Source organism: Terrapene carolina, unplaced genomic scaffold (genome assembly GCF_002925995.2).
Source record: "Terrapene carolina triunguis isolate 2854851 unplaced genomic scaffold, T_m_triunguis-2.0 Scaffold242, whole genome shotgun sequence".
NCBI classification, from domain to species: Eukaryota; Metazoa; Chordata; order Testudines; family Emydidae; genus Terrapene; species Terrapene triunguis.
In genome coordinates, this window is record NW_020664593.1 from 9,620,700 (window position 1) to 9,647,426 (window position 26,727).

Consider the following 26,727-nt stretch of genomic DNA (forward strand, 5'->3'; position numbering starts at 1 on the left):
AACAACAGCTGTGTCTTCTGGCTAGCCAAGAGTATCCAGCAGGGGGTCTTTTATTCAGGCCTTTATGTTAATATAGAGATACAGCTGTTATTTTTGCACTCTTACTTCAGGTGCAAAAAACACAAAAATGTAAAGGAATCAATAGGACAGGACACACATTTAGAGAAAGGAGTCATTCCAGTTCAGTCCATGACCTGGATCTTTTCCTGGGAGGGATGCATTGCTGCTGGCTGGAGAGGACATGCAACAGGTATTGCTCACATGTGGTACAGATGTCCATAGAAGGCCAGTCCATCATGGTCTTTCTCTGAGAGGCAAGAGGCTGTGCTAGGCAATGGGGTTCAAACACTACTGGTACTCTGAAAGTGACAAATGAATCCAGGCTTCAGTTAAATAGGTGGAGTGTTCTGCCAACCCCTTCCCCCATCTGATCCAACACCCACTTAGCACTTCATCCAGAGCACAGTCCTGGATGGTGCCGAGCACCTCCTACTCCCTTCGGTGTAGGACAGGATTGGAACAAGCAAGCACCAGCTCATCTTCATTTGGGAGGGGGGAAAACATGGCCTCCAATGATCAAGATGGTCTGCACCCTAGAGGTCACTGCTAATAGATCCCCACAGCTACTAATGTGTGTTCTTTACAGCTGTGGCGGGTCATGAGGGGGTCACAGCCTTCTGATAAATAGTCTGGCCCTGGTGATTTGTGTTTGTCACCTCCAGTCTCAATTATCACCATGTACCATGCCTTGCAATGAGAGCAGCTACCCTGGCAGAGCTCCAGCTGGTTCTGAATGCAGCTACCCACCTGTTAAGCAATACTAACAGCTATTATCTCTGTGCTCTGAACATTGTACTGACCCACACCGAAAAGTAGATCAAAACCAAATGCTGCAATGGACAGGTCTCGTCTGCCCCCAAAGAGACCTTTCAAATCCGAGAGTTTCCTAATACTGCTCTCATAATGGACATTGCAACTCCAGACTAGAAGGAAGAGTCCCGAGAAAGCCGTCTTCTGATCTCCTGCACCCCACCCAGCCACCAGCCCATAGCTATGGGGCTCCTTATAAGAAGAGCCAACAATAGCCAGACCTGAACACATTCAGGACAAGTTTTATACTCTATCTTTTTGAAATAGCTTTCCCACAATAAGAGGACTAAAAAAAAGTTAACATATTGGAAGAAAAGGGGAGAGAACCAAGAGACTGCTGGTTACTTTATGTATTCTGTGATGCACTCAGATACTGTAGCCTATGCACAAGATGCTATTCATTTGCAAGAGGGAGGATTCCTCTGGGTCACTTAAAATTACTGCCTATGAACATGAGTCCCAGTTTGCATCTAAGCTGCGGTGATATACAAGAGATATTGGACCCTGAGGATATTTTACCAGCTTTAATGTCCCAGGGAATAAATCAGACACTGGATAGGGATTATTGGGTGAATTTTTCTGCAATAGCATTAAGTTGGAGAAAGATACAGATGATCATATATGGAAGTCTTTCCGGTGAGATGTTAAACTACAGTCCACTCTACCCATCTCTGTTTGGAACCTGAGATCCAATGGCATCTTTTCAAGAGAGTCATTAATAAACCAGGATAATGGGCAGGCCAACAGTCATTCAGTGTAACATGCCATTGGCCAAAGGTACTAAGGTCTATAACAGCCATTGTATTTGCCTACACAGGTCCCACTTCACAGAAACAATACCTTCCCTTGAAAGGAACTTTGAGACACCCAGAAAGTGAAAGACTATAGAAAGCAAGTCTCACATTTAAAAAAATAAAAAAAAACCCCAAAACTCACTTACCTAGAACAATCCCAATGTTCTACTTCAAACAACAACTGTGAGGATTTCTGGTCTTGGGTAGCTGAGTCCTCCTCCTTGGAGACTCTCAGTGCTTTTATTAAGCTAAGCGGAAGATGCACACATGGTCTGAAGGGCATGGACATCTAGAACCAGAATGCCATGAAACTTAAATCACCAAACAGAACAAATTCTCTGCTTTAGAAAGCCAGTATGGATCAGTGCAAGTTTGTCAAATGCAGGACTAGTCGATATGTTAATCTACTAGTAAGGGTGAGAGATTTTAGTTGTACCAAGGTCAGGAAGTTCATTGTAATAAGTACTTCACCCAGAGATCTCCAAGCATTTCACAAAAATGGATAGGCACCATCATCTCCATTGTCACAGGAGTAAAAGGAGGAACAAAGTGAAGCAACTTGCTTAATGACACAGCAAGTTAATGGCCAAGCTTCGAAGAGAAGCCAAAAAATAGGTTTTCCATCTGGGTCCCTTATTGACTAGACTATGCAACTGCCCGTACTTTTGGGAGTGTATATATTTCGTTACTGATTTGGAATCTTGAGACAGCTTCTTCCATCTTCTTAGAGGCAACCAGGAGAGAGGTTTAAGGTAAATTGCAAGAGTCAGTGGGACAGAGAGGAAATATTTTTTATGACTAGTTAAGACACATGGTGGGGAGGGTCAAGACAGAAATTAATCAGACTACTGTACAGAGTAAAGGACTTACCTTGACACAACAATCACAGCAGATGACACTGGGGGGGGGGGGGGGGAAGAGAAGAGAAAAACAGTGTTATTATTTGTTCTGGAGATCCCAATACTGCAGGCAAAGATGCGTCTTCCAAATAAGCTCAAAGGCATCATTTGCGATTATGACTCGTTCACCTGGCTTCACAGTTAGAACTTTCCCGTTGACTGGTAATTTGTGAACAGATTAATACGTACTAGTTTAAATGACTGATGTTGTGTGAAAAAGCTCCAGCCTATGGAACAGCTCACTGTTTGCCACACGTACTCAATATTCATAATTCAGTACGAGTGCTATGTGACTGGGTCACCAAATCACAGGGTGTTTGATCGCTGCTGGATGACCCACGGTTAACGAACTACTTCTGCCTCAAATTTAGTTAAAATGACTAAGTCTATAACAGGCCCCAGATTTGTTTCTGCCCCATGAACAAATCTTACAGTTTATGAGCAAATAGAGGGGTCTCAACCTGCTCCAAGTCACTGAAGGATTCAGATAGTTTCAAAGTTCATCCATAAGATCCCGACTTGGAGCATTTGTCTAGGAGCCTGATCTAGAACCAAGCCAACCTCTGCCCCAGGACTTTGGGGACGATCAGATTCCACCTTTGCAGTTTCAAGCATAGGGGAACAAGCATGGTTCTTGAAGGGTAAGAATTTCATTATCTTTCATGAATTTTAAGAATTAATAAACTAAGACACTACAAAGTGACAGTCTTCCCTTCACCCATAACCATGAGAAAACAGTTACGATAGAGCCCAACTATTCAGGCAAAATTAAAGGGATAAACAGCTTGCTCCATTGAGTGCTGCAATTGGACAATTTAGAATAGTTTTTATGATTCTTTCTTCCGCCCCATAAAGTCCTTCTACACCAGCTTACCTGCTACAGAGATGACACCTGTAAGGCCACAGAAAGACCATCTGCTTATGGCAATGGAAACAGACCTGCAGATAAGAGTTACCTATGAATGCCAATGGGAAGCAACTCTTGGCAAGCAGTAGATGTTGCCAGTACAGCATAACATATTCCATATTATTCAGTGTCCTGAAGGCTTTAGATCTACATACAGTAACAGTTCAAATACAGGAGGGCAGAGACATAAGAATTAAGAGCCATAGGCAAAGAGGTTTTCAGAGAAGATTTGAAACCTGAGTGTTGATGACAAGATTTGATTCAGACAGTAAGAGCTGTTCTTGACAATGGCTAGATTGTGCGGAAGAGCATAGGCATCCAATGAAGAAAGCAAGGTGGGGATACGGAAATGAGACATTGAGACAGACTATTATTTCCAGGGAGATAAAAGTGTCGGGGAAAATTTGGATCCTGAAGTGGATGATGAGCCATAGGAGAAGCTGAGGAACAGTGGTGTGCTTTTTTAAAATAGACTCCAATGGTGGTGAGAAGTGGTATTGCCACAGGTCTCAGCCTGGAGAACCAGAACTTGGGGAGGTCAAAGAGGAGAGTTTCAATAGTCAAGAAAGGGAGGTGATCATGGATGACTATTGCAGAAGAGGAAGAAAGGCAGCAGGGTGTACACAAGCAGTGTTGGGGACTCAGACAGAAGTGGGAAGAAAGTGAGGATTCGGGGTGAAAGGCGCCAGAGTTGGACAGTGGAAGTGAACAACTATGTTAGAAGAAGCTCCTTTTGTTCAAGAAAAGCACTTTGGTCTCATAGTCCAAGTATCTGAATGTCCTTCAGCTAAACATCTTGGGTTTGCATTTGCTTAGAGCTTTTAGGAAGGTCAGAACCCTAGTTAAGTATTGCATCTTAACCCATTTGGTTCTTGTGGACCAGCTATGACAGAGTTCTTTCCTATTTTGGGAGCAAGGATCTGTTGGGCAACAGCATGGAGTACTAGCTAGGGTCTAGGCTCAGTGTGCAAATTAACTTGCTTAGAAATTTAACATTGTGCAGTGTCTAAAGCTTCCATGTGGACTGGGGCAGGACTGCTGAAGATCAGTGTATTATAGGGTTAAGTGAAACCACTTAGGCAAATGGGTCCATCAGGCACTTGTTATTCCCAGGAATGAAAGGACATGAGTGCACGAAGAGGAGTGAAGCCAGCAGACTCTTCAGAAAGAAAGGGCAGTACATCAAAGGGGAATGGTAAATACCCTGGCTCTTGAAGGTATCGCACAACCATCTCTTTGGCGGGATCCCTCCATTTCAGACATCATGGCATATCTGGTTCCAATCAGTTCAGCAATGGTTGATGATGGCTGCCTTGTAGGAGACGGGTAGTCCTAGGCAAAAAGGACAGTTAAGAGTGAGAGACCAAAGAAAAAGGCCAGTTTGACTAGGATTCTAAACCCGAATTGAACTCCAGCCCCATGTGACTGATGGGTCTCTAGTACAGCAACTGCCCAAGTCATCTCGAGCATCTCCTCTCAAGCTCAGTTCTGAGACAGAGGGCAGCCTGGCAAAGCGCCCTTCTGAGTCACAATACAGCCGTGCCAGAGTCTGAGGGGAGTGAAGGATGGCAAGGGAAGCACCTGGCTCCCATCTGGAAGGTGAGCCATGTTCTGAAGAAGTTTAGAAAACCAGCCATGAAAGACAGCTACAGGCCAGTTATATTGTCTGCTCCCCATACAACAAACAGCCTGGTTGTATTAGGAGGTAAGTTCAAAAGGCCTCCCTGACACACGTGGTGTACCCCCTTCTGCAGCAGACAGGTGACAAAACGGCAGCAGTGAAGGGATCGCATTTAAAGGTGCAGTACACAATTCAGCACAGAGGACCAGAGCCACAAAGGTACTTAGGCACTTAAGTCCCAGTTTTAGGCTCCACTGCAGACCACAGACCTCACTGCTGCCTCCCACTAGGCATCCAGATGCCTAACTCCCGGAGCACTCCAGGAACAGGGGAAGATGATGTTCCTCCAGCTAACTTGCATGCAGGGCTGGATCCTGTAGGCATGTCAGTGGCGGCCTAGCAGATCAGATCCCATTCAAAATCCAGCCTACAGAAGAGGTACCATCCTATAACTTTCAGCCCAATGGTTTGAGCACTCACATGGGATGTGGGAGACCCAGGTTCCATTCCCCTCCTTTGACTGAGGGGAGACGGGAGAGGCCCTACTCAAATCTCAGGAGAGCGCTCCAACCACTGAGCTATGGGATATTCTGGTGGGGGCTCCCCCAGTCTCTCCTGTTGAAGCTTTTCCTGGATGGATAAATACTAAAGTGCACCAGAGAGAGATTATTCTGTATTCCAGTTATTAGGGACCCACCTGAAAGGTGGGAGACCCCAGCTTCAGGCCCCTTGCTCCAATCACTATTTATCCACAGTGGAACAGCTTCAACAGGAGACAGAGACTCACACCAGTACCTCCCATAGCGCAGAGGTTAGAGAACTGTCAGGAGAGGTGAAAGGCCCCCATTCAAATCCTCTCCTTCACCCCCAGGCAGATGAGAGGAATAGGGTGACTGCTCTATCCACTGGACAAAAAGCTATAAAGTGGGCACCACCACCCTCCTCCTCCCCTCTTTTCCCCCCCCCCCAACAAGTTTTGTGTGGAGTGAGCCAAGCACTTCTTGCAAGAATTAATTAAGTGATTTATAAGCCTAAACTGCCTGACTCCAGGAGTGATGTTTCCAGTTCATGAATCACGAGCAGATAGGCTCTTAAATCCAGGCTCCTCCCTGCAGCCTAACACACACCACCATTGGCATCTCCCATTGGCTAGCTTAGGCGACTCCCTGCCTAGCATGCTAGCTTTGCGGATCACTTTCTAAGGCGCCTCTCCCCCCATTCATAGTATATGTACGTAGGCCCTTGTGACGTCGTGCAGTCTATATGGTTTTATAAAAACATGATAAATGAATATAATGTAACTGGAATATGCTTCATGCAAAAGGTCTCTTGTAAGGTATTATTACAAAGCTTATAATCTAATGAGTGTGATCATCCTATTTGTAGAAATGTACCACTCTTGTATCTAAAACTAGAAATACAAAATATAACTGAGGGCCTATTGTAATTATGCAAAGTGTGGGCCATTAATGGTGGTTTGGAATCTTCATGACTCCCATTAACCAGGACCATTGTCTGCAGATGGCTGTGTTTACCTGAGAGTCTTCCTGTATGTGTGTGCTGGCAAGTGGGTAATGAAGTCTTGCAGTGACATGTGATCATGTCACCTGAACTGAATCCATCTTTAATCTGGTGCTTTTCCAGTGAGGAGGGGTGGGGAAACCCAGAGGGACAAAGGGTTCCCGCCTTATGCAAAAGATATATAAATGGGTGGAACAGAACAAAAGGAGGAGAGGAGAGCCATCATGAAGAATCCCCTAGCTACCACCTAAGCTGGAACAAGAGCTGTACCAGGGGAAAGAATTGTGCCCAGGCCTGGAAGGTGTCCAGTCTGAGAAAAACTTACTGAAGCATCTCTGAGGGTGAGATTATCTGTATTTAGTTTGATTAGACATAGATTTGCGCATTTTATTTTATTTTGCTTGGTGACTTACTTTGTTCTGTCTGTTACTACTTGGAACCACTTAAATCCTACTTTCTGTATTTAATAAAGTCACTTTTTACTTATTAATTAACTCAGAGTATGTGTTAATACCTGGGGGAGCAAACAACTGTGCATCTCTCTCTATCAGTGTTATAGAGGGCGAACAATTTATGAGTTTACCCTGTATAAGCTTTATACAGGGTAAAACGGATTTATTTGGGTTTAGACCCCATTGGGAGTTGGGCATCTGAGTGCTAAAGACAAGCACACTTCTGTGAGCTGTTTTCAGGTAAACCTGCAGCTTTGGGGAAAGTAATTCAGACCCTGGGTCTGTGTTGGAGCAGACGGGAGTGTCTGGCTCAGCAAGGCAGGGTGCTGGAGTCCTGAGCTGGCAAGAGCAGGGGTAGTCTTTGCACATCGAGTGGCAGCTCCCAAGGGGGTTTCTGTGATCCAACCCATCACAGCCTAACTTTATGGATTGCATTGTTGTTCCTGTGATTTTTCTAGACACCTAGAAGTTCCGTAGCAGTACCTAAGTAGATCAGGGCTCAAGAGTCAAGCTACATACACCCTGCTAGTCAGTACACCGGGTTATTTAATTTATTTATTTAAAGATGGCTGCTAAAGACATCCACACTTAACATAAAAACTTAGAATTCTTGGGCCCAGGTTATTTCCCATCCGAACAACTACATTGAGCATACTTTCAAGGAACAGCCCATTGTTTAGTTCACACAGGGTTTTGATATCCAGCTTTCACCATATGCCTTAGGTCGCACATACACTGGCAAAATAAGCCATGTTTGACAAATTCTCACCATCCCTCCTGTTTCCAGTGTTCTAGGCTTGGCAGCTATAGTAGACAGGACCTTACCGCATTTAACGCTCTTAGAATGTCTTAAGAGCATTAACCTCCACAGAGTGCGTGAAGAAAGGTTCTAGGAAAGTCTGTACCTGAATTCAAGCACCCGGGCTATGCTGTTAGCAGACGGGAGTTGAGCACCAGACCATTCACCACTGTGTATGGAAGCTTGTTCTGAGCTGGTAAAGATGCCACATTCCTGTTAACACCAGATCTGAGACTATAGTTGCCACTGTACAGCTGACCTTTGCACCAGTTGCTTTACTACTGGTGTTCGGCCTTGTCAACTGCGGGGGAGGAGGGGGGGGGGAAAAGAGAACACCAAGGACAGAGCACTAGATCTCTAACAGAACTGAGTAGCCAGTACACTTACTGTTGCACACCATTAGACCAGCAGTTACACTGTTTTTTCTCCCCACCTCCCATCATGGATAGGGGTGGAGTAGAAAGAAGAAGTGGAACCTGTGCGACACCGGTTGTCAATCATGGCTTGGTTTTCCTAACAACGCCTTGAAATTCTTTATTCCTGAAGTTCAATTAGGAGCACCATGTAGCACGCTTGTTAACCGATTCTGACATTATCAGTTAGTAGAATGTGCATTATGCTAGTTTCTGCTGAACATGCACTTTCAGGTGCATTTTTAACATTCTTCAGGAGCTCTAGAACTGTAACCAGATACCATTTATTTTAAACGTTCCTCATCAAGGGGTAATTACCCCATCACATACTCAGAAGAGCCAAGCTAGAAGGGAACAAGTACAGCACCAGCTGTGCTAACAACTAGCAGAGAAGCAGGTACTGAAGAGCAGAGTTGTATGAATAATGGATTTTTTGCGCTTGCTATCAATTCTAAAATCCAAAAATTTGGGTCAAACAAAAGGTTTTGTTTTGATTTAGAATATTTTTAAACTTGGATTGATTTAGACTATTTAAGTGTTTTAAACAGTCATTTGGAACCAAAAATAGATTAAAAAAAAATCTAAACATTTCACTGACACTTTCAAAACAAAATATTTTAAACTGAAACAATTCAGCAAAACTGTCAAATTCGTAAAACATTTTGGTGTTGCTGTATCTGTATTTTTTGTTGAAAAAAGTTATCAAAAAAAATTTTGGCCAGCTTTATTAAGAGTTCAAGTTATGAAAGTTGGGGAAGTCCATTTCCCCCACCCCACGTTCCATTTTAGAGCTCACTTCTATCCCAACATCAAGCTGCAACCCTTGGGACAGTAGCCAGGCCAGCTCACTACCAGCTTGTGGCATCACTGGGAGCGGAGTTGCAGGCCCACACAGGACTTACATCTTCCTTGATTTGAAGGGCACTCCTTAAAGACTTGAACCTCCCTCGGCAGAAAGGCTGTCGCTGATTTAGATTAGGAAAGCTGCTTGTTTCACAGTCTCCTTGCACGGGCACGCTCTTGGGGGTAAATGTGCAGTCTGCAGAACAATCTGGAAATGGAAAAGTAGGAAAGGACAACAAGGTGTTAAAGCATAAATGTGATCTGGTAACTTCAGAGATTCTTGAGATGAGCGGAACGCTTAAATACGACAGGCTGATCAGTTTCTGAAGGCAGTGAAGCCTGTTCTAAAGACCCTCTTCCCTTCCTCCCCTTACCCAAGATCACAGAAGCACCACGTAATTGGGTACATTCTGATTAGAAATGTAAGCAAGCAACCGTGATGTTTTGTTTATAAGTGGGTCCTACTTTAAATCAGTGATTTACTTATTCCTTTCATTCACACATTCTAAAGCCTCACTGAATGTTTGCTACCGTAACATACATCTTGAGGCCTGAAACTGGAAGCACGAAGAATTTTGTCACTATTTAGAAACTTAACAGATTCAAGAAGTTTCACAGCCAGGAACTGATTTGAAAGGTCACTCTCCATGCCAGCAACTCCATGTTATGTGTTCCTCACATCAGATGGCTCTAAAAGACAAGTGACTTCAAAAGCAGGAGGAAGCAGAGGAAGATGGACTGGGCTCATAAGAATGGAGGACGCCTTGATTCAAGTATTTAGACCATGTTGTGAGAGGAGAGAGTAAGGCAGGAAAGGGCATACTGACCTGTGCTGCTGGATGTCAGTACAGATCTGTGTGAGATGACTCCCAAGTTGTATTTCAATGCCCCGTCTGCTTCCTGTGGATCACAGATGGGAGATTTTTACAGTGGGTATAAAACACCACATCAGAGAGGTAGGGTTGGGTGGGAAGGTCACCTCAGCATAACCAAGAGCCCCTGAGAAGAGCAGATATGCTCATTGACAATGAATGAGACAACAGGGGCTCTTATGAGAGCCAACCATCTGGCAGTGGTAAGGTAAGCAGAAGTAGTGGTGAAATTAGCTGGCTTGTTCACCTCAATTCACACACCATGTTCCAGATTATTCAGAAGAGCAATAATGAGTCAAACTCCACTGGAGTTACATCACGGATGAATTTGACCCAGTAAAATTTTAAAAATAGAGATGGGACCCAAATCCTAAATTCAACTCCAGCCTCCCTCAAAAGTTTCAGGGATGGAAGATGTTCAAATACAGCCCTTGAATCTAGACTCTCCTCCTACAGCTTTGGGCCCATGTAGGAAGCTAATTTTTTCCTGGCTCCAGTTTGCATGCAGAAACTCATGAAAGCAACTCAGGAGATTCTGTGGGTGACATAGCCTAACCCCCAGATGGTTCCAAGTACCAATGCTTTGGCCTCTCTCTAATCTAAACTAGTGGAAGTTCAAGACCCTACAATAGAAACTGCTTGAGAAGAGGTCCTTAGAGTACAGGAAACCTCAATAACTGGATTTTGTTTTAAAATCCTGAACTGTTAGCTTGTGCTGCTGCAATCCTGCTAGCCAAGAGCATTTGTACAAGCCTTACCACTAGAGATACACCAATATGATTCAGAATCAATGGAGCTATATGAGACATTGTCATCAGAAAGATTACAAGTTCCTACCAACTATACACTGGAGCTGTGAAAATACAGCTAAAAGTTTTCTACAAATATTCATTCACATTTGCAATTGCTTAAGTCAGAGAAAAGCATTTCACTGACAAAAGTGCATATAAAAAAATAAACTTCCAGTTTATGTGCAGGAGTATTTGTGCCAGAAGAAAAAAGTGACTGCATTAGGGAACAGAAACAGACATGTGACTGACTAAACACAGCTTGAATTTCAGACACCAAGTACTCAGAACTGTTCATGATCAACTCATAGAATAATCATAATCTTAAAAAAAATAACCCTAACTTATTGAAGTAAACTGTCGTTTGCTCAGATATTCCATAAGCAGAGAAGGTCGAATGATTAACTTGCAGTGAGTAATTTATCTCCACTATATCCCATAACACATGAAATGCAGACACCTCTGGCATGAAGAGCAGTGATAAAGGGAAGGGGAGCAGAAGACATTTTGGCTAACATTGGCTTCACAGATCCCAACTCTTATGAAAAGAGTCATGGGATGTGCATTGAGAGCAGTGAGAACCTCAGTTTTAAAGGCTCCATCTACACTACATAAATGATCACATTTTTACACAGGGCTTGGATTTCTGGAGGGTAGATAGGACTCAAATGAACTGATTGGTACTCCAATTTATTCACCCTGGAAGAGTGAAGGGCCAAGTTGCCCATGCTGGGATTTGAACCTGACGTTCCAGGGTGCCTGTATATTTCAAAAATCAAATATTTGGGCCATTTCAGCCTCTATAGCAAGATTTCATTTAAAAGGACTTACCTGAAATTCTGGGACCAGCAAGTCAGGGATCAGCAGCTGTTTTTTAACTTTGTGAATTGTAAGTCCTGTACTGGCATTTTGGACAGATAAGACATTGCCACACGGGGAATTCAAGGAAAACATTGGCATCACAAAAGTATCTGGGAAGAAAAAAAACAAAAAACAAAAACCAAAACCCTGCAACATAAGTGAGCTGTAGATGCAAGACACTGATGACAGACTCCATAAGTCTCACACCGGACCTCTTGGAGGCGGTGATGGCTCAGCAACCCTTTGCATCCTTTTAGTCTCACAGGAGTTGAGCTTTTTACCCCATCTTTCTTGTACGAGGTGAGAGACTCCAGCCCAGGCACGTGGGCCCTAGCAGGTGACATAAGCCAGAGGTGCAGGGGACTGGACTAGATGACCTCAAGATCCCTTCCAGTCCTACAATTCTATGTCTGAAAAGTAGCAGTGCTGGTGCCTCTGAAAATTGATCCAAGCTCCTTAGCGTCCCTTACTTGACCCATGACCAACTCATACATCACAAGTATGCCTACTACTAGTGGATGCCCAGCAGTACCAGTAGGTACCTTTGTGCCTGCTCCCATTTTTCTCTGTGGAAGACGGCCGAAGCTTCTGTGGCTGTTTTATTTCCATCATGAGCAGGTCGTGCAGACTGGGTGCTTTGGGGGAGTTCTCTTTTAGCTTCCTCTCTGAGGCCTGCAACATGGAGTAGAGAGCTGTGAAAAGCCACTGGATAAAATCCAGATCCCCCAGAGCAATAGAAGTGCACTTCTCAGAAGGGGCATGATTTCACAAGTCAGTCTCCACACCCAGCCAGAAATCCTGTAGCCCCAGCACTCTCACCATTTGTAACCTGTGCACTTTACACGCAAATTCCAATTTATAGGAACAATATAGAGTTTTGTTAACGAATGGAGAACGTTTCCATGGACTAACTCAAAGTAGAAGCTATAGTAAGTGAACCATAGCTTGACCAGGATTGTTCAGAAACATTTTAGGAGGCAAAAAGGAAGAGAAGCAGCTGCATTAGTTAGAAATGACATGGGAAGAAAAGGGTGAAGATCTGAGTCATTGTCCCATCCCCCTGTAACACAGCGGGCCTTTTAAAGTTTGGCCTATATATAAAAAAGGGATATTCTAACATTCAAGCTACCTTGCCGGACTTGGGAATGGGATAGGTCAGTATTGCTTCAGCCAGTTCAGGGATCCTTCTGTTCATGCCATCACAACTAAACAAGTCACTTACTGGCTTTAAAGGGGGCTGTGAAGCGACTGTGTTGCCTTCAGAGCTCTTGCAGTTTTGCTCACTGTTGATCTGAAAGGGCGAAAAGGACACTTATGAAATGATGAAAGTTAATTTTTTCTTGAACCTCCTTCCCCAGAAACGGAGGATGAACTAGGAAATACAGTTTCACGACCTTACATAGCCACTCATGGCATTTCACAAGTGTGTGTCTAACTCAAGTCAATCTTTTTAGGCAAGAGATTAAACAAGAGTCCTATTAGAAGACATTTGCTTTCTTGGGAGCAAAGGGTAGAAAGGGCAATAGGATTGAAAGCTGTTTTTGCAAGGAGAAAAGCCTGTGAAGAAATAGCACATGGCGATATACTGGGAGCTGGGCAGTCCTTAGGTATGTGCATAAGACTTACAAAATTCCTGCAGCCCATGAAAAGATCCTGGATAGAAGCAGCATAAAGAGTTTCAAGGCTCTAAGAAGCCTCATAATGCACCAACTCCAAAATTACAACATATCCAGACCATGGTGTCACAGAGAGGGGACTTCATGCAGCAGAGCTTCCCTATCCAGTAAAGCAATAGCAGCTAGGGTGACCAGATGTCCCAATTTTATAGGGACAGTCCTGATTTTTGGGTCTCTTATATAAGCTCCTATTAACCCCCACCCCCATCCCAATTTTTCACACTTGCTGTCTGGTCACCCTAAGAATAGCACCCCCTTGTAGTTTAACTGAGAAGCTCCTAAACAGGTTAACTGTAACAGAAGTAGCTAGCAGGCACATATAAGTTTGTTTCTCAAGTTCTCTCATTGGAGAACACGAAGACAGAGATTCTATCACATGGGCACCTCTTCTATGACCCCCGCAGCATGGGTAGGGCTGTCACAAGAGGACAGTATTTGTGAGAAAATAAAATCAGACTCCATTTAGTATATTGGGTGCAGCTGCATTTGTTGGATAGCCCTATTTTGTACCTGTGCTGTTTGCTTTACCAAGGAGTGGGGCTTTAGAACACTGGGGAATGCAGGCAGTGAGGGGAGATACTAGATACTAGCAGAGTGTCTCCAGGTCAGTTTGCCATCTATCCTCTTGTGTTGCCTATTCCTCTCATTTGTGCTTGCAAACTTGACCCTGGTTTGACAAAGACTGATGCAAAGCAGCACTGAAGATGCAGAGGGGCTTATTTGAATTTTGATGACTCACTCATGGTTTCCAGTGGCTGTTTTGATCGAGGACTGCACTGTAGCTAGCAGGAGGTACACTTACAACTGCTTGACAAATGCTTTTGTGATATATTTGACACACCAATGATCCATGGACCACAGCTGAAGACCCAGTTCATTCTGCTGCCTTAGGTTATGATTTTGAGTGCACCTGCAATTTATACCTCATAACATGTAACAGCTAGTGATGTATCACCTCCTATCTGTCACTATTCCTCTATGTATATGTAACCCCCACACCTCCTGGGTGTGGTGTTCTGTCCCATCTAGTGGCACCGAGACCACTTAGAGAGAAAGATTAATGAATCTGCTCTACAGCCTTAGCTAACAGGCAGCTGGCTTTTAGCTCATGTGGTGGAGGCTCATGCACTAAGCTCCAGAGGTCCCAGGTTTAATCCTGCCTGCCAACGACTGGGGTCTGTTGCTGTTGCATATAGTCTACTCTAAGGTACTTCTGTGCCCTCCTCTGATCACCAGAGTATCTGAGCACCTTGCAAATGGTGTATGCAGTACTAGCTGGGTTCAGACTCAGGATCCAAGTACAGTTTCTCAGCCCAATTGGAAGGACACCACAGTAGTCCAGGAGCTGGTGTTTGACAGCTGGTGAAGGAGGGTGAGGGGAGGATTTTCAAAGTGAAGCTCGTCAGCCCTGACTGAACCAGGTATGTCATTCCCCCTCACTTTAGGAGGGCGTACAATAAGCAGCTGAAGAGCTGGCATTTAGTGTGGTAGGCAAGATTTTTATTTTGTAACGATAGGTCATTATCGCCAAATTGTTTCTCATCTCGTGCCAAAGAGTCGGCTTGCATGACATCGCAACACCGCACCACCTCATGCCAGCTTTTAAAACTGACCTAGCTCAAGCAGTGGCAAGCAAGTGGTGATGCTGCAGTCCTTTAGAGGAACTCCATCGTCGTCTCGGAGCACATTAGCAATCAGCAGCATTGGAGCCCACTAACACTTCAGTCAGCACAACAGACCTTGCTGGGAACTTGTTCAGCTTTCCTTATTTTGCCCAAACCCCCATTCAAGTCACTGAGTGCTGCCTAAGGCCCTCTGCTTGAGGCAGGCCACTAGTAAGTTTCCCTTTGGATAGCTCGCATGTAAGAGGCCTCCATTTTTGAACTGCATACTGCCAAGAAGATCAAGTAGGATGCACCTTAGAGAGCCTGTGGAGACACAGATCAGTGTTTCCAGAGCTGGGAAAGGCAGTGAGCAAGAGACAGTTTAATGAAGTGGCTTCAGACAAGGTAGCCTAGAATAGTTTACATAGCACTAAGTTTAGTTCTTAGAAATGAAGTGAGTTGGTGGGTGAATATGGTGGCCATTATATGCTCAAGTGGAGCTCATGAGTTCTCACCCACCCTTGAAGCCTGGAAGTTACTCTGAAGGAAAGAGTGTGAGGACACAGGTTGGGTTTAATCAAACAGATGTCAGTTGCCAGGTAGCTAGAGCAGCAGATGCCAAATTAAGCGTGTTGAGAACAACTGCTCACCTTCACCTTGCGGAGGGTGTACCTCTTGCGTCGGATGTCCTCTGCCAAGAGCTCATAGGGAGACCGGGCATATTCCTTGGGAGGAACGCTATGTTGAGGTCGCTCCATGGCCTTGCGCAGCCTCACACCATTCTGCAGTTCCCTGATGACATCGTGCCACAAGCTAGCCTGCTACAGGGCAACATGAGCCAGTTAAAAGATCTCTGGAATCTCTGAGGTGGTATTCGTTCATTCAATAAAGGGCTCAACTAGCAATTACAAACCATTTGTAGCTGCACAAATATCTGAGAGAGTCTCATTTAAACCTGCTTAGAAATTCAGACAGAGTAGTACAGTGCTTAGAGCGGGGGGAGGGGCCACAGAGGGGCGGGCAGAGAGAGACCAGAACTCAGGTGGGTTCATGTCTCAGTTGTCACTAACTTTTGATGTGTGGCCCCGTGCCTCAGTTTACCTGAGCAAATAGTTGAAATAATTTAGCTACCTCAGATGACTGTTGAAACTGAAAGGTCTAGTGTTTTTGAATTTCTCTTCAAGGTCTTTGGATGAGATACTAGGCAAGATATTAAGTCATTAAAGGTGGCCTACAGTATAAAATGCAGCCTTCATAATCCTTCTGAGTGCCCCAAAGAAGAAGGGGTAAGAAGGCTGAAATAATATAAATTAACTCAAACTATGGGATCCAGACTGGCAACTACAATATGTATCCATTCTGCTCTTTATCTCAATCTTCAAGGCAACTGCTTTTAGGTTGGTGCTTGGGCCTGCAAGATCATCCCATTAACACAACAAAACAATCCAGTTCAGATCCACGTGTTAAATCAACAGCTTAATAGTGTTACCTAAACTCTTTCCTTCTCGATCTTAGAGGTGATCAGAATAAGAAGGTTGTGTGTGCCCCCTTTACTACAGTATTTTTGATTTAGACCTGTCTTAAAAAACTTAAGTTTCCCACATTTGCCTTCCCATGGCCTCCCCCTTCCACCCCCCCACAATCTGCAATATCAGGTCTTGATCACTATTAACTGCAGGACATTTGGAAGACATGACAAGAGTCATAACTCAGCTGCAGCCCCCAAGCACCATAGATGAGAGGGATGTTTAGTTGCATGCCCTGATAGTCAAGAACCTGGACTGCCCATGGTTTTAACCTAGCTACACATAAGGTCCTGTCTACACTACAAAAATGGAGTAATGTTGCAACCAACTGAAGTAAAGGACAGCCATATTGAGACAGTCTTTCCTGAACTATTGTATTTCTGGAGTAGCAGAACATTGAGCTACCTTTTTAACTCAAGGATGTCCAAGGAAAGGCTGCAGGCAAACTGGCCAATAGCAAAAGAGACCGACACAAGCAGCTGTGTGACTGCTTAAGCTGAACTGCCTTCACTAACAAGTATTACAGAAAAGAGTACTGTAATTACTGCAATCAGCACCAGAGTCCTTTTCTGGTTGTAACAGCACCTCACCTTACTTTATGGGACAGTATTAAGTAGTTCATTAGCCAACTGTCCAAGAGAACATTCCATTCTTTTCACAGCCAAAACTCGCAGCCTTATTCCTAGGAAGACTTTAAGTGCAGTACACAGATACTAGTTCTAGCGCACTCTCCCCTGCTAGCCTTCATATGCATTTGGCTAAGGTTGAACCCTCTCAGCCATGGACCTTAAAGTGGTTACCCAGACTTTTGTTCCCTCCAGACCCTGCACGGGGCTACCCTGACGTCAGATGACAGAATGCTGTTCTATCAACCTGCACACGTGTCCCAGGCACAGTTGGAGTCAGGGTTACCCAAGCAGAGGAAGAGCTAGCAGCATTAGCCTCATGAATGCAAAGGGGTGTGGAGATATGCACACATGCTCCACCCACTTAACAGTTATTTGGCAGGGGAGCGCACACTTAAAGGCTGGTGCAACAGTTATACTCTGAAGAGGCATCTAAGCATTGAGGTCAAGGTGATCGGTGCCTTAGATACTCCAACATACGTATATAGCTAGGACAGCACAGCTCTGCACCAGATGTGCCTAAGGAGGGGTCTGCCTAATGGTGATGTTCAGCATACTAAGTGTATAATCCTGTGCTCCACAGACTGCTTTAGCTACCAGATGTAATTCAAGAATCAAGGGGTTGACTTGGGCCCTGGCTACCTGCCAGGATGGTGCAAGCAGCTGGCTCTTGCGGGGCTTGAACCTGGGAAACTAGAGGCAGAGGATTGGCAATGGGGCTCTTGCTTTTGAAATGGCACTTTTCTTAATTAAGTGAAGCGGAATCTCTTGGGCTTTCAGGCCACACTGCAAAGCCCATGCATTTACTTGGGCCTTCCCAGACCACTAAATCAATCTCACGTAGCTTATTCAGGGGGAGTGCGAGTTAACTTGCTAGTTTATTTTAATACATGACAAAACTGAAAATATGCCTAAACACATATGTCACAAACATTTTCATATGAATGGTTTGTTATGTTTCAAAGTGAACACTATTTAGACAAAGGGAGTAGGAGCAGCTCCCTTGGGGGTTGCTGTTCCCGTCTCTTAGACTCCAGTGCATTTGGTTTACCTTGGCAAGGCTCCAATCAGAAGAGCTGTTTACTTTGGAGCACTGAATTCACTGGCCCTGGACAGAACAGAACAAGTCATTTCCCTGCCCCAGGAATCTTGAAGTCCAACAACTAGAGGGATAAGACTAGAGAAGGTGGTGGGGAAAAAAACAAAACATGGAAGCTACATCTATACTGACCTTTTTCTGGGAATCTCCCACCATTGCTTTAGCTCTGATGGAGCTGTACAAGTGCTAACAGTTTAAGCCAATGGCCTTTAGCTATCTTGACATCTAAACCTGCTCACAGCAGGTCTACGTGACATGGTGACTAGAATCAGAGGGGTAGCCGTGTTAGTCTGGATCTGTAAAAAGCGACAAGGAATCCTGTGGCACCTTGTAGACTAATAGACGTATTGGAGCATAAGCTTTCGTGGGTGAATACCCGCTTCGAAAGCTTATGCTCCAATACGTCTGTTAGTCTATAAGGTGCCACAGGACTCCTGGTGACTAGAATGTCACTGGCTGATCTACAGTAGCACATCCAGCATTGTTAGCACCAGTGCTACAGTAGGAGATCTCCCCAAAGTTGGCAGTGTAGACAAGACCAAAGAGAAGAGAACTGCTCTTGGGACAGATAGCAATTCCCACAGAGAGCTAGAATTTAGTATAACGTGTCACTTGGTATTTAGAGGGTTTTAACTAGTTATGTTTCGCTCTATTTGTTTTAAGCTGGGAAGTCACTGGAAGGCCTCACAGAGAGTAAAAAAAACCAACCAAAACCAACAATTCTAAAAACTCTTACCCAGTAATTATCCTTCTCCCTCTGAGTGTCATTTTCCAGCAAGTCCTCCACATCCATTCTTCTTAGACTCTGTCAAACAAACATGTGAGCTGATTAGCCTGTACTGTTCCAGACATTCCTAGACCATCCCTGTCTGTCCAGCCCCAGTCACAGTACTGCCAACTTCAACAGTTGAAAAAAACAAAACAAAACAACACAATGTGGAAGACAAATACACGAGATTAATGTATTCTGGCTCTTGGGAGAAAGCCCACCCCTTTCACATGCAGAGAATAGAACTTTAGCTAAATAACCTTCTGCTTGGGGAAAGGCAAGAGGATTAGCCTGGAATTAAGTGTGTGAGGTAGGAGGAAAGAGACAGCAGCTTAATGATGGTCCCAAAATACCTCTTTGGAGCTCTGTAGGGTGAGCATTAGTTTCTGAAGATCTACGTACTCAGCAAAGAGAACCCTGCAGACTGTTCTGTAATAGCTGGCAGCCTCAGAGGGCCTGGGCAAATGCTCCTCACAGATCTGAAAGGAAATGCAGCCATATACTCAGCACTGATGGTTGGAAAGAAAGTTCTCCTTGAAATAAAGGATTTGGGGATGGGGGGGGCAGGTTGCCTCTCAGTTTCCAGTTTATTCAGGTTCTGAGATTAGGATCACCTTTCCTTGTGTCCCTTGCATGTTACAGCTCAGAAGAGCCCTCCCTTCTGCTGGGAGGGCAAAGGGAAGAGGACTAGAGAAAGGGAAAGCCCAATTTTGTGCCAGCTGTGATGTATGGAGTTATGTAATTTATCCTCCTCTATATACTGGAAATTTAAATAACTCCTCGTCTTCTGGTGAGGCTGCCCTTTTCTGAGACATGGCCGAGACAGCATGTTAGAGGAAACCACTGTGTACACTCATGAAGACTTGTTTTTATTCTGTTTTCCTTAAATCTAAAAATAAACCTGTCAGACTGAAATTATGGCTGCTCTGTGCATTGAGCACACCAGCCAGTTGACCAGAGATTGGAACGAGAAAACTTCCTTGAGAACAGTCTAATGGACTAGGCACAAAGTAGGAATCATTAGCTCTTTCAGGAACCTGCTGTAAGGATTGGACACATGTTTCTATATGCCTCAGTTTCCCCATGTGTAAAATGGAAGAGGGGTTGTGAGGCTCAGTGTCTGGACAGCACTTTGAAGCTAGAGCACAGACCAGAGAGCATGTGTTGCTTTGGATAAAGCTTTTCTTAGTGCCTGCACGCTGCCTAAGTTCTACTGATACAAAAATACCTGCCCATATGGGGAGGGCTTCTAGTAAAAAGGTTAGTCTAGCCTAGAGGTGGATTTGCACAGCTATATCATAACTGTCTTGCCCGCTAGAATCCAGAGGCCTGAAAAGAGGATAGCTATTAGGATTAGATGAAGCATTTCCTTTAACTTCAGTGCTGCTTTTGAGTAGAGGGTCCCATTATCCCTTGGGATATGGGAAAGGTTGCTTGGGAGGGTCCACATTCTGACTGTGCACTAGTCTCTCCTGACCGTCTACACTTACATTCAGCTGCCAGGCCAAGAATAGACAGAATGCTGCAAGCACTGATTCTCCTCTTATCTGCAGAAGTCTCTCCTGAAGGCAGGACAGGTGCATTAACACCATGCTTTCTCACTGATGTGCCCATAACTTTCTTTTTACTACCAGGGGCTTATCGGGACCCTATTCAAATATGCTGAATCTCTGTAGGTGACTTGGAAAATCAGGCAAAGTCGGGGTGGGGGGGGAAAGGGGGGGGGAGGGAGAAGTAGGAACCACAAACATGCTGCCTGCAGGCATGTTTCTATGAGCTTAAGTTCAAGGCAGGTACTTGCACAGGAGACAGCCACAGAGGAGAGAACTGGAGATTAAGGGCCTAGCCATTCTACAGATATTAATTCAGTTTGTAAGTTGTTAAGACCTTACACATGGTGTGTTTTCCCATCCTCGCTACAATTAGTAGCTGTGCCACCTGTGTGGGGTCCTTGCCAGTGGCCTAGGCTGGCACGGGGTTTCCTGCAAGCAGTGGGCCATGTGTACGTAGCCTGACCAATGCCCGTGAAACTAGTTTGCCCCTCTTCCTTCCTCCCATCACTGTGCAGTAGGATCTTCCTGAGTTCACCAGCTCACATGCACTGGTGGGGCCAAGACCAGATTTTCCCAGAATGCACTGGAGCAGTCAGGTAATGTGGTAAGTGCAGATACATTAGAGAAGTTGACATGGTTGTATAGTAAAAATAAGAAAGGGGGAAAACCTTGAGGACATCCTGGAAAGTGATTGCTGGTTTTGTTGCCTCAGTGTTCAATTTCAGAAGGAGGGAAATCAGCTTCTCCAGTGGTTCACTCAGCTCTCGCTCCAGATGGTTGTCAATCCCCCAGTCCAGGGCTTTATAGATTACCATTCCCAGACGCTCTGTCAGCTACAGAGGCCAAGGAAATGGTCTTTCAGATTAATGAAGAAATAATTTGGTATTGTGGAGATGGGGTTCCATTTAGGAACTTTATCAAGATTTCTACCCCTCCCAACCATGCCAGCACCCTTCCCCACATTCAAGGCCATCTGCCTCTTTGGACACACAACATAATCCTACCGCGGTCATTCAAGCAGCTACTGAGATGCTCCTGGATCAACTGGGGATAAGAGACTGGGGCCTAATTCAGTTGTAACACCCAAATACGGCTACATAACATTGTTTAAGTGAGCTGTGGCAGCAGGGAGAGCAGCCTACTTTATCTCTTACCCACTGTTGACAGCATTTCCTGCCACAACTCAACCTCCCCCACCCCTTCAGTGTCTATCTTATGCCCAGTCAATTTGCGTCATTTTTTAATTTAGTCCTGGAACTTCACCTAGACTTCCACTCCCATGCAGGAGACAACACCCTAGGCAAGCCACTGGGACAGCAGAAGTGCCATGAACATTAGATGACCATGGAATCTTATGAACCTGCTGAGTCACTGAAGAGCAAGACTGCTGAGTTTCCTTTAGCTCAGTAGCTCTCAAACTTTTGTACTGGCGATCCCTTTCACATAGCAAGCCTCTGAGTGCGACACCCTCCCCCCCCTTAAATATATAAAAAAGTGTTTTTAATCTAAATGCTGGATACAAAGCAGGGTTTGGGGTGGAGGCTGACAGCTGCCAATCCCCCCATGCAATAACCTCACGACCCCCTGAGGGGTCCCAACCCCCAGTTTGAGAACCCCTGCTTTAGCTAGTCCTTTTACCAATGCAGGTTTATATCTGTGCATTTGCCAGACTAAAAATCACAGGTTCTTAAATGTCATCTCTCAACTCCAGAGTCTTACCTGCTCCTCCAGTTGTTGAGTCTTGTTAACATCTGAAAGGGAAACAAGTGAAAAAAGATCAAACAGTTTACCAATCCCTACAGACTTAAGTCCATACTAGAGAGGATAATTAGAGTCGGCATTTGGTTTTTTGTTGGTGATGGATGTGACTGGGGTGCCACTGAGCCTCTGACTCACCAACCTGGGGTCCCGCTCACACTGTGCTGCTGCTGTGACAAGCTGCAGACCCACTCCTGGTCCTGCACTTCCACAGCATTCACCCAGGTAGGGACACACCCAGCTGCAGTTACATGCAGGCTCTCTGACCAGCCACAGCATGAAGCAACAGTAGAAAGGCTACAGCCAAAATAACTCCTAGCTTAACACCCCAGAGCGGTACTGTCCTGCCCTGGTCCAAACCCCAACCAGTATGAATTTATTATCCAGTTCCCCTGCCCCTCAATGTGGAGAGGAAATGCAACAGCCTCTCTGAGCTAAGATTCCCAAGCAGTTCACTTCAACTCACTGGTTTAGTGAAAGCAAAAACAAGTTTAACAACTACAAAAGATAGATTTTAAATGATTATAAGTGATAGCAAACAGATCAAGGCAGATTACCTAGTAAATAAACAAAAACACAACCTAAATTTAACATACCAGAAAGATAGGGTGAGAGAGTAATTCAAATCCTGACAGTTCAGTTTTTGTTCCTCAGGTGTTTTCAGAAGTGTTCTTGAGTGAGGAATGAAAAACCACGGATGAGGTCACTCCCCTCCCTATATAACTTTAGCATATGGCAGGAACCCTTTGGCCCAAAACTCAGTTTGTGGAAAAACAATGACAGCCCAAGATGGAGTCCAGAAACATGTGGCCTGGTCTCATGACCTTGTGGAGTCATAGCAGCCATTACTTGAAAGCTGTCTGGAGCCTTCTCAGGAAGGCTCAGCAGGTGGGAGATAAGCTTCTCCTAAGGCCTATTGTTTTCCCTAATGGCTCATTATCCTGAATAGGCCTTTCCCAGCCAGCTATCTAGACTAAAAGCATCTTGCCTAGTGGGCATCACCCAGGTGTAACTACATTTGAAATACAGATACACAATTTATGTTCATAACTTCAGTTACAAAAATGATACATGCGTACCAACAGGATAATCATGTTCAGCAAATCATAACTTTTCCAATGACATCTCACATGACGAATCTTGCATAAAATGCATAATTATCTATAATCATATCATATCACTATGAAGAATATGGGGTGCAGTGTCATGGTGGAGACCTCCAGAAGCCTTGGATCACAGCAATCCTCCCCTTTCCAGAGGAGGTAAACTGAATATGACTATCTGAGGTCACTAGAGAAGATGCCTGGTACATCTTCCATCTCGAGCCAGGCGTGGTGGCGGTGATCTACTAGTGGATGTTTGTTAACCCAAAGAAAGAATAATTCTCCTTTCCTTCTGCACTCAGTAGTGTGTGGTGGTGGTATGCTGGGAAGAGAACATGCCTAAATATAGCTCTGTCTTTACACCAATGTTTGACCTTTGGTAAAGGAAGGCATATTTATTGTCCACCTTTCCTCTCCAGGATACAAGAGTTAGCAACAGCCACAGAATCCCTAGAGGTGTCAGCAAAAAGAAATGTGGGAGTGGGATTCATCTTTGCTCCGAATACTACCACAAAATGACCTCTGAGTCTTTATCAGCCACTTGTCCCTCTTCCCTCACCACCCGCAACTGACAGTCACATACCAGTACAACTGCTACTTTCAGAGAAAGTTTAGCAGCAGAAAGCAAACAGGCTAGGGAGTACATCAATATGATTAAGCAGCTCTCAGGTCACCAAAGCCTCAGATTAAAACACAAATATGTTGTATGTGTATGCACCCATATAGGTGAAGACAATCAATTTCCAGGAACCAGAGTCCCTTATCTCAGACATTTGTCCAAATTATTCCCCCAAACCAAGTGATTCAATAGATAACTGGGGTGGGGGGGAGGGGAGGGAGGAAGGGGAGAAATAGTCCTACACTGCACTTCTATAGCACTTTCTTGCCAAAAATACTTTACAAACAGTAATTACGTTTCAAAACATCCCTGTAAACTAGAAAAGTATTTTATCCCCATATTATAGGTGGGGAAGAGCAGCAGATGCAGAATTAGAACCCAGAAATGTTGACTCCTAGTCAGATACTCTAACCATTAGAAATACTACAGGTATGCACCCACTTAGTATCTCTTTCTTCTCTATTCTCTGCAGATACTCTAATTGGTTTGGAGAATACAGCCCTTCACATTAGGAGCATAGACATTGGGTTCAAAGACATATCAGGCAATACCACAAGTTAGTTTTTTATTTGTAGCGGGATCCATGGGATTCACTATGGAAAGCATTTCAGAGACAGAATCACATGGCTGTACATTCTCATGGGCACAATAAAGAAACCCATAGCATTATCAGAGAGAGAAGACTTTTGTCTAAGAGCCCCATCCACTGGTGCCTTTGTTCTTACCAGACTTAGGACGCACCGTGAAGGAAACAGCACCATCAGAATGGATAAGGATGCTTCCCAGACCTTTAATCACCACAGGGTGGGGGCCCTGAGCCAACTGCTTCATTTTATGGCAACATTGAAAGCAAAGGGCCCAGGCCTGCTCCTCACTTATTGGCTGGTCACAACATCTCAGAAACTCTCCCAAAGAAACCTTAGTGACATTCCTCCATTCACAGCTTGAATAATCCATTTTTTTACTTTCACCACTCCCCATATGCTTGTTTTTGGCTAGGTTGTTCTACATCTACTCCTCAGACAGCCATAGGTGCATCTACCAGTCTTTTATCCATTCTGCCTTGTCTCGTCTTCAGGTGGGACCATTCAGAGCAACTTTAGGCTACAGCTCCTTAAAGGGACACCATTACTTTCATCATCTACTCTCTATTTATACAAGCACCAGTGAATGAAGACTGAGAAAAAATTAAAAGGGACCTTGAAAGATTCGAAACATGAAAAAATTAATGTCTGGCATAACTCCATTGATTTCAACAGGTTTGTAATTAGAACAAATGTGGCTCATGGGCTCAACAAATTAGATTAAGCATGGAAATAATCTACTATAAATATACATACTTAGTGGGAAGGAGACACCTGGTAATTAATGATGCTGAAAGAGACCTCTGGATCAGTGGACAGCAAGCAGGGTGGTGTGTTTTCAGAGGCCTGTCCCATGGGGCAACCAAGCAACCACATTCTGTATAAACTGGAGCTTTTGCATTTTATCCACCGTCAGCCCCAGAAACAGTGAGTTGCAATTACCCAATTTGGAGGTAATGGATACATGGATCACTCTGGCCAGATCCTCATCTGGAGGAAGGGGTAGTTTCTTAGCAAGCTGGAGGTGGAAGACGACTTTTCCTTTTGTTCAGCATTGATGCTTCCTGATCACCTAACAGTGAGGCCAAACGCTTACACTAGCAGCGCTTTAATGGTATAGCTATACTGATAAAACACTCCTAGTACGGACCCAGCTTACCTTGGCAAACCTGTGTCTTTGCCAGTATAACTTATTCCAGCCCCCCTTCTCCCCCATTAGTGATGAGACAGGGCCCCCAGGTTTCACATCACTTTGGTGAAAAGTGGCTGGATGCCTGTGATGGACAGATCATGTGGTGTTTTTGTCTTTTATCATTTCCCTGTGTGAGTTCAGTGTAGTGATCGTCTCATTTTACCCACATAGTTGTTGTTGGGGCATTTAGTTAACTGGATGATGGACACCATATGCTGTGATAGACGCCTGTAGGGCCCCCTGGCTCTTGAAAGGTGTATTGTGGGGGATGTTGATCATTGTAGCAGACACAGTGATGATATGTCCGCAGGTTTTGCACCTGTTGTTTAGGGAATGTCCAGTGCTACTTTCAGTTGCGATGGGAGGGGCAGCGACCTGGCTTGGGACAGGCATGATTCCCTGAAGGGCAGGTTGCTGGCCACACTGCCCGAGATCCCTGCCATGTGGATGCACGTTGAGGTGATCTCAGCGGCTGCAGCAGCGCTGCCAGCCCTCGACATTCAAAGCTCACGAATTACAGGCCCCCGAAAAATCATGAGATTGGTTTACAAATCATGAGATCATCATCATCATAATAATAATAATAATAAACGCCTGGCGGGTTCTTCGCCTTTATAGCCTCAAGGCAACCCGGGGGTCTCGCTCTCAAGCTGGGCTCTGCGGCCAGGAGGGCGAGACACTCCCTGCCTGGGGGCCAGCTCAGCTTCTCCCCCCATCGCCTGCCTCCAGGAGCTGGGGCCTGAGGCAACCCCAGCGGCGGCCAGGCTGCACCGGCGGGGTCTGGGCCCTGGCAGCGCCCGGCCCACGCGCTAGGGACCCCGGAGCCACGGGCCTCAGCCCCGCCCTAGGAGCCCCGGGGGGGTGGAGCCTCGCACCAGGCCCCGCCCAGGAGAGTCTGCGCTTCCCAGGCACCTTCCTCCGCCCAGACCATTTGGTTCCGCTTCCCCGTCTCCACACCCCCCCCGCACTGGTTTGGTT

The 26,727-nt window shown here is 45.0% G+C and overlaps 1 protein-coding gene across 1 annotated transcript; it reads right to left on the bottom strand.

The window, feature by feature from the left end:
* On the bottom strand, positions 1–25,194 carry LOC112108289 (protein spire homolog 1-like). Its single transcript, XM_029912775.1, has 16 exons — positions 24,672–25,194; positions 22,213–22,244; positions 21,201–21,326; positions 19,294–19,419; positions 18,908–18,976; positions 15,571–15,741; positions 12,863–12,931; positions 12,183–12,312; positions 11,611–11,750; positions 9,947–10,019; positions 9,179–9,327; positions 4,674–4,802; positions 3,438–3,502; positions 2,535–2,562; positions 1,811–1,953; positions 1–359 (listed from the first exon to the last, which is right to left on the bottom strand). Exons 1-16 carry the CDS (start codon positions 24,952–24,954, stop codon positions 173–175), a joined length of 1,920 nt encoding a protein of 639 aa, XP_029768635.1. The 5' UTR covers positions 24,955–25,194; the 3' UTR covers positions 1–172.
* Positions 25,195–26,727: the final 1,533 nt, after the last annotated feature.

What these genes read in the sequence shown, in the direction of transcription:
- LOC112108289 (XM_029912775.1), bottom strand. Translation starts at nt 24,954, where the DNA reads ATGGGGAGTGGTGAAAGTAAAAAAATGGATTATTCAAGCTGTGAATGG. An exon ending in CAAAGGCACCAGTGGATGGG is followed by an intron (nt 22,245 to 24,671) that starts GCTCTTAGACAA and finishes TTTCCCTTTCAG; the next exon opens with ATGTTAACAAGACTCAACAA. An exon ending in CCCTACAGAGCTCCAAAGAG is followed by an intron (nt 18,977 to 19,293) that starts GTATTTTGGGAC and finishes TTTGTTTGACAG; the next exon opens with AGTCTAAGAAGAATGGATGT.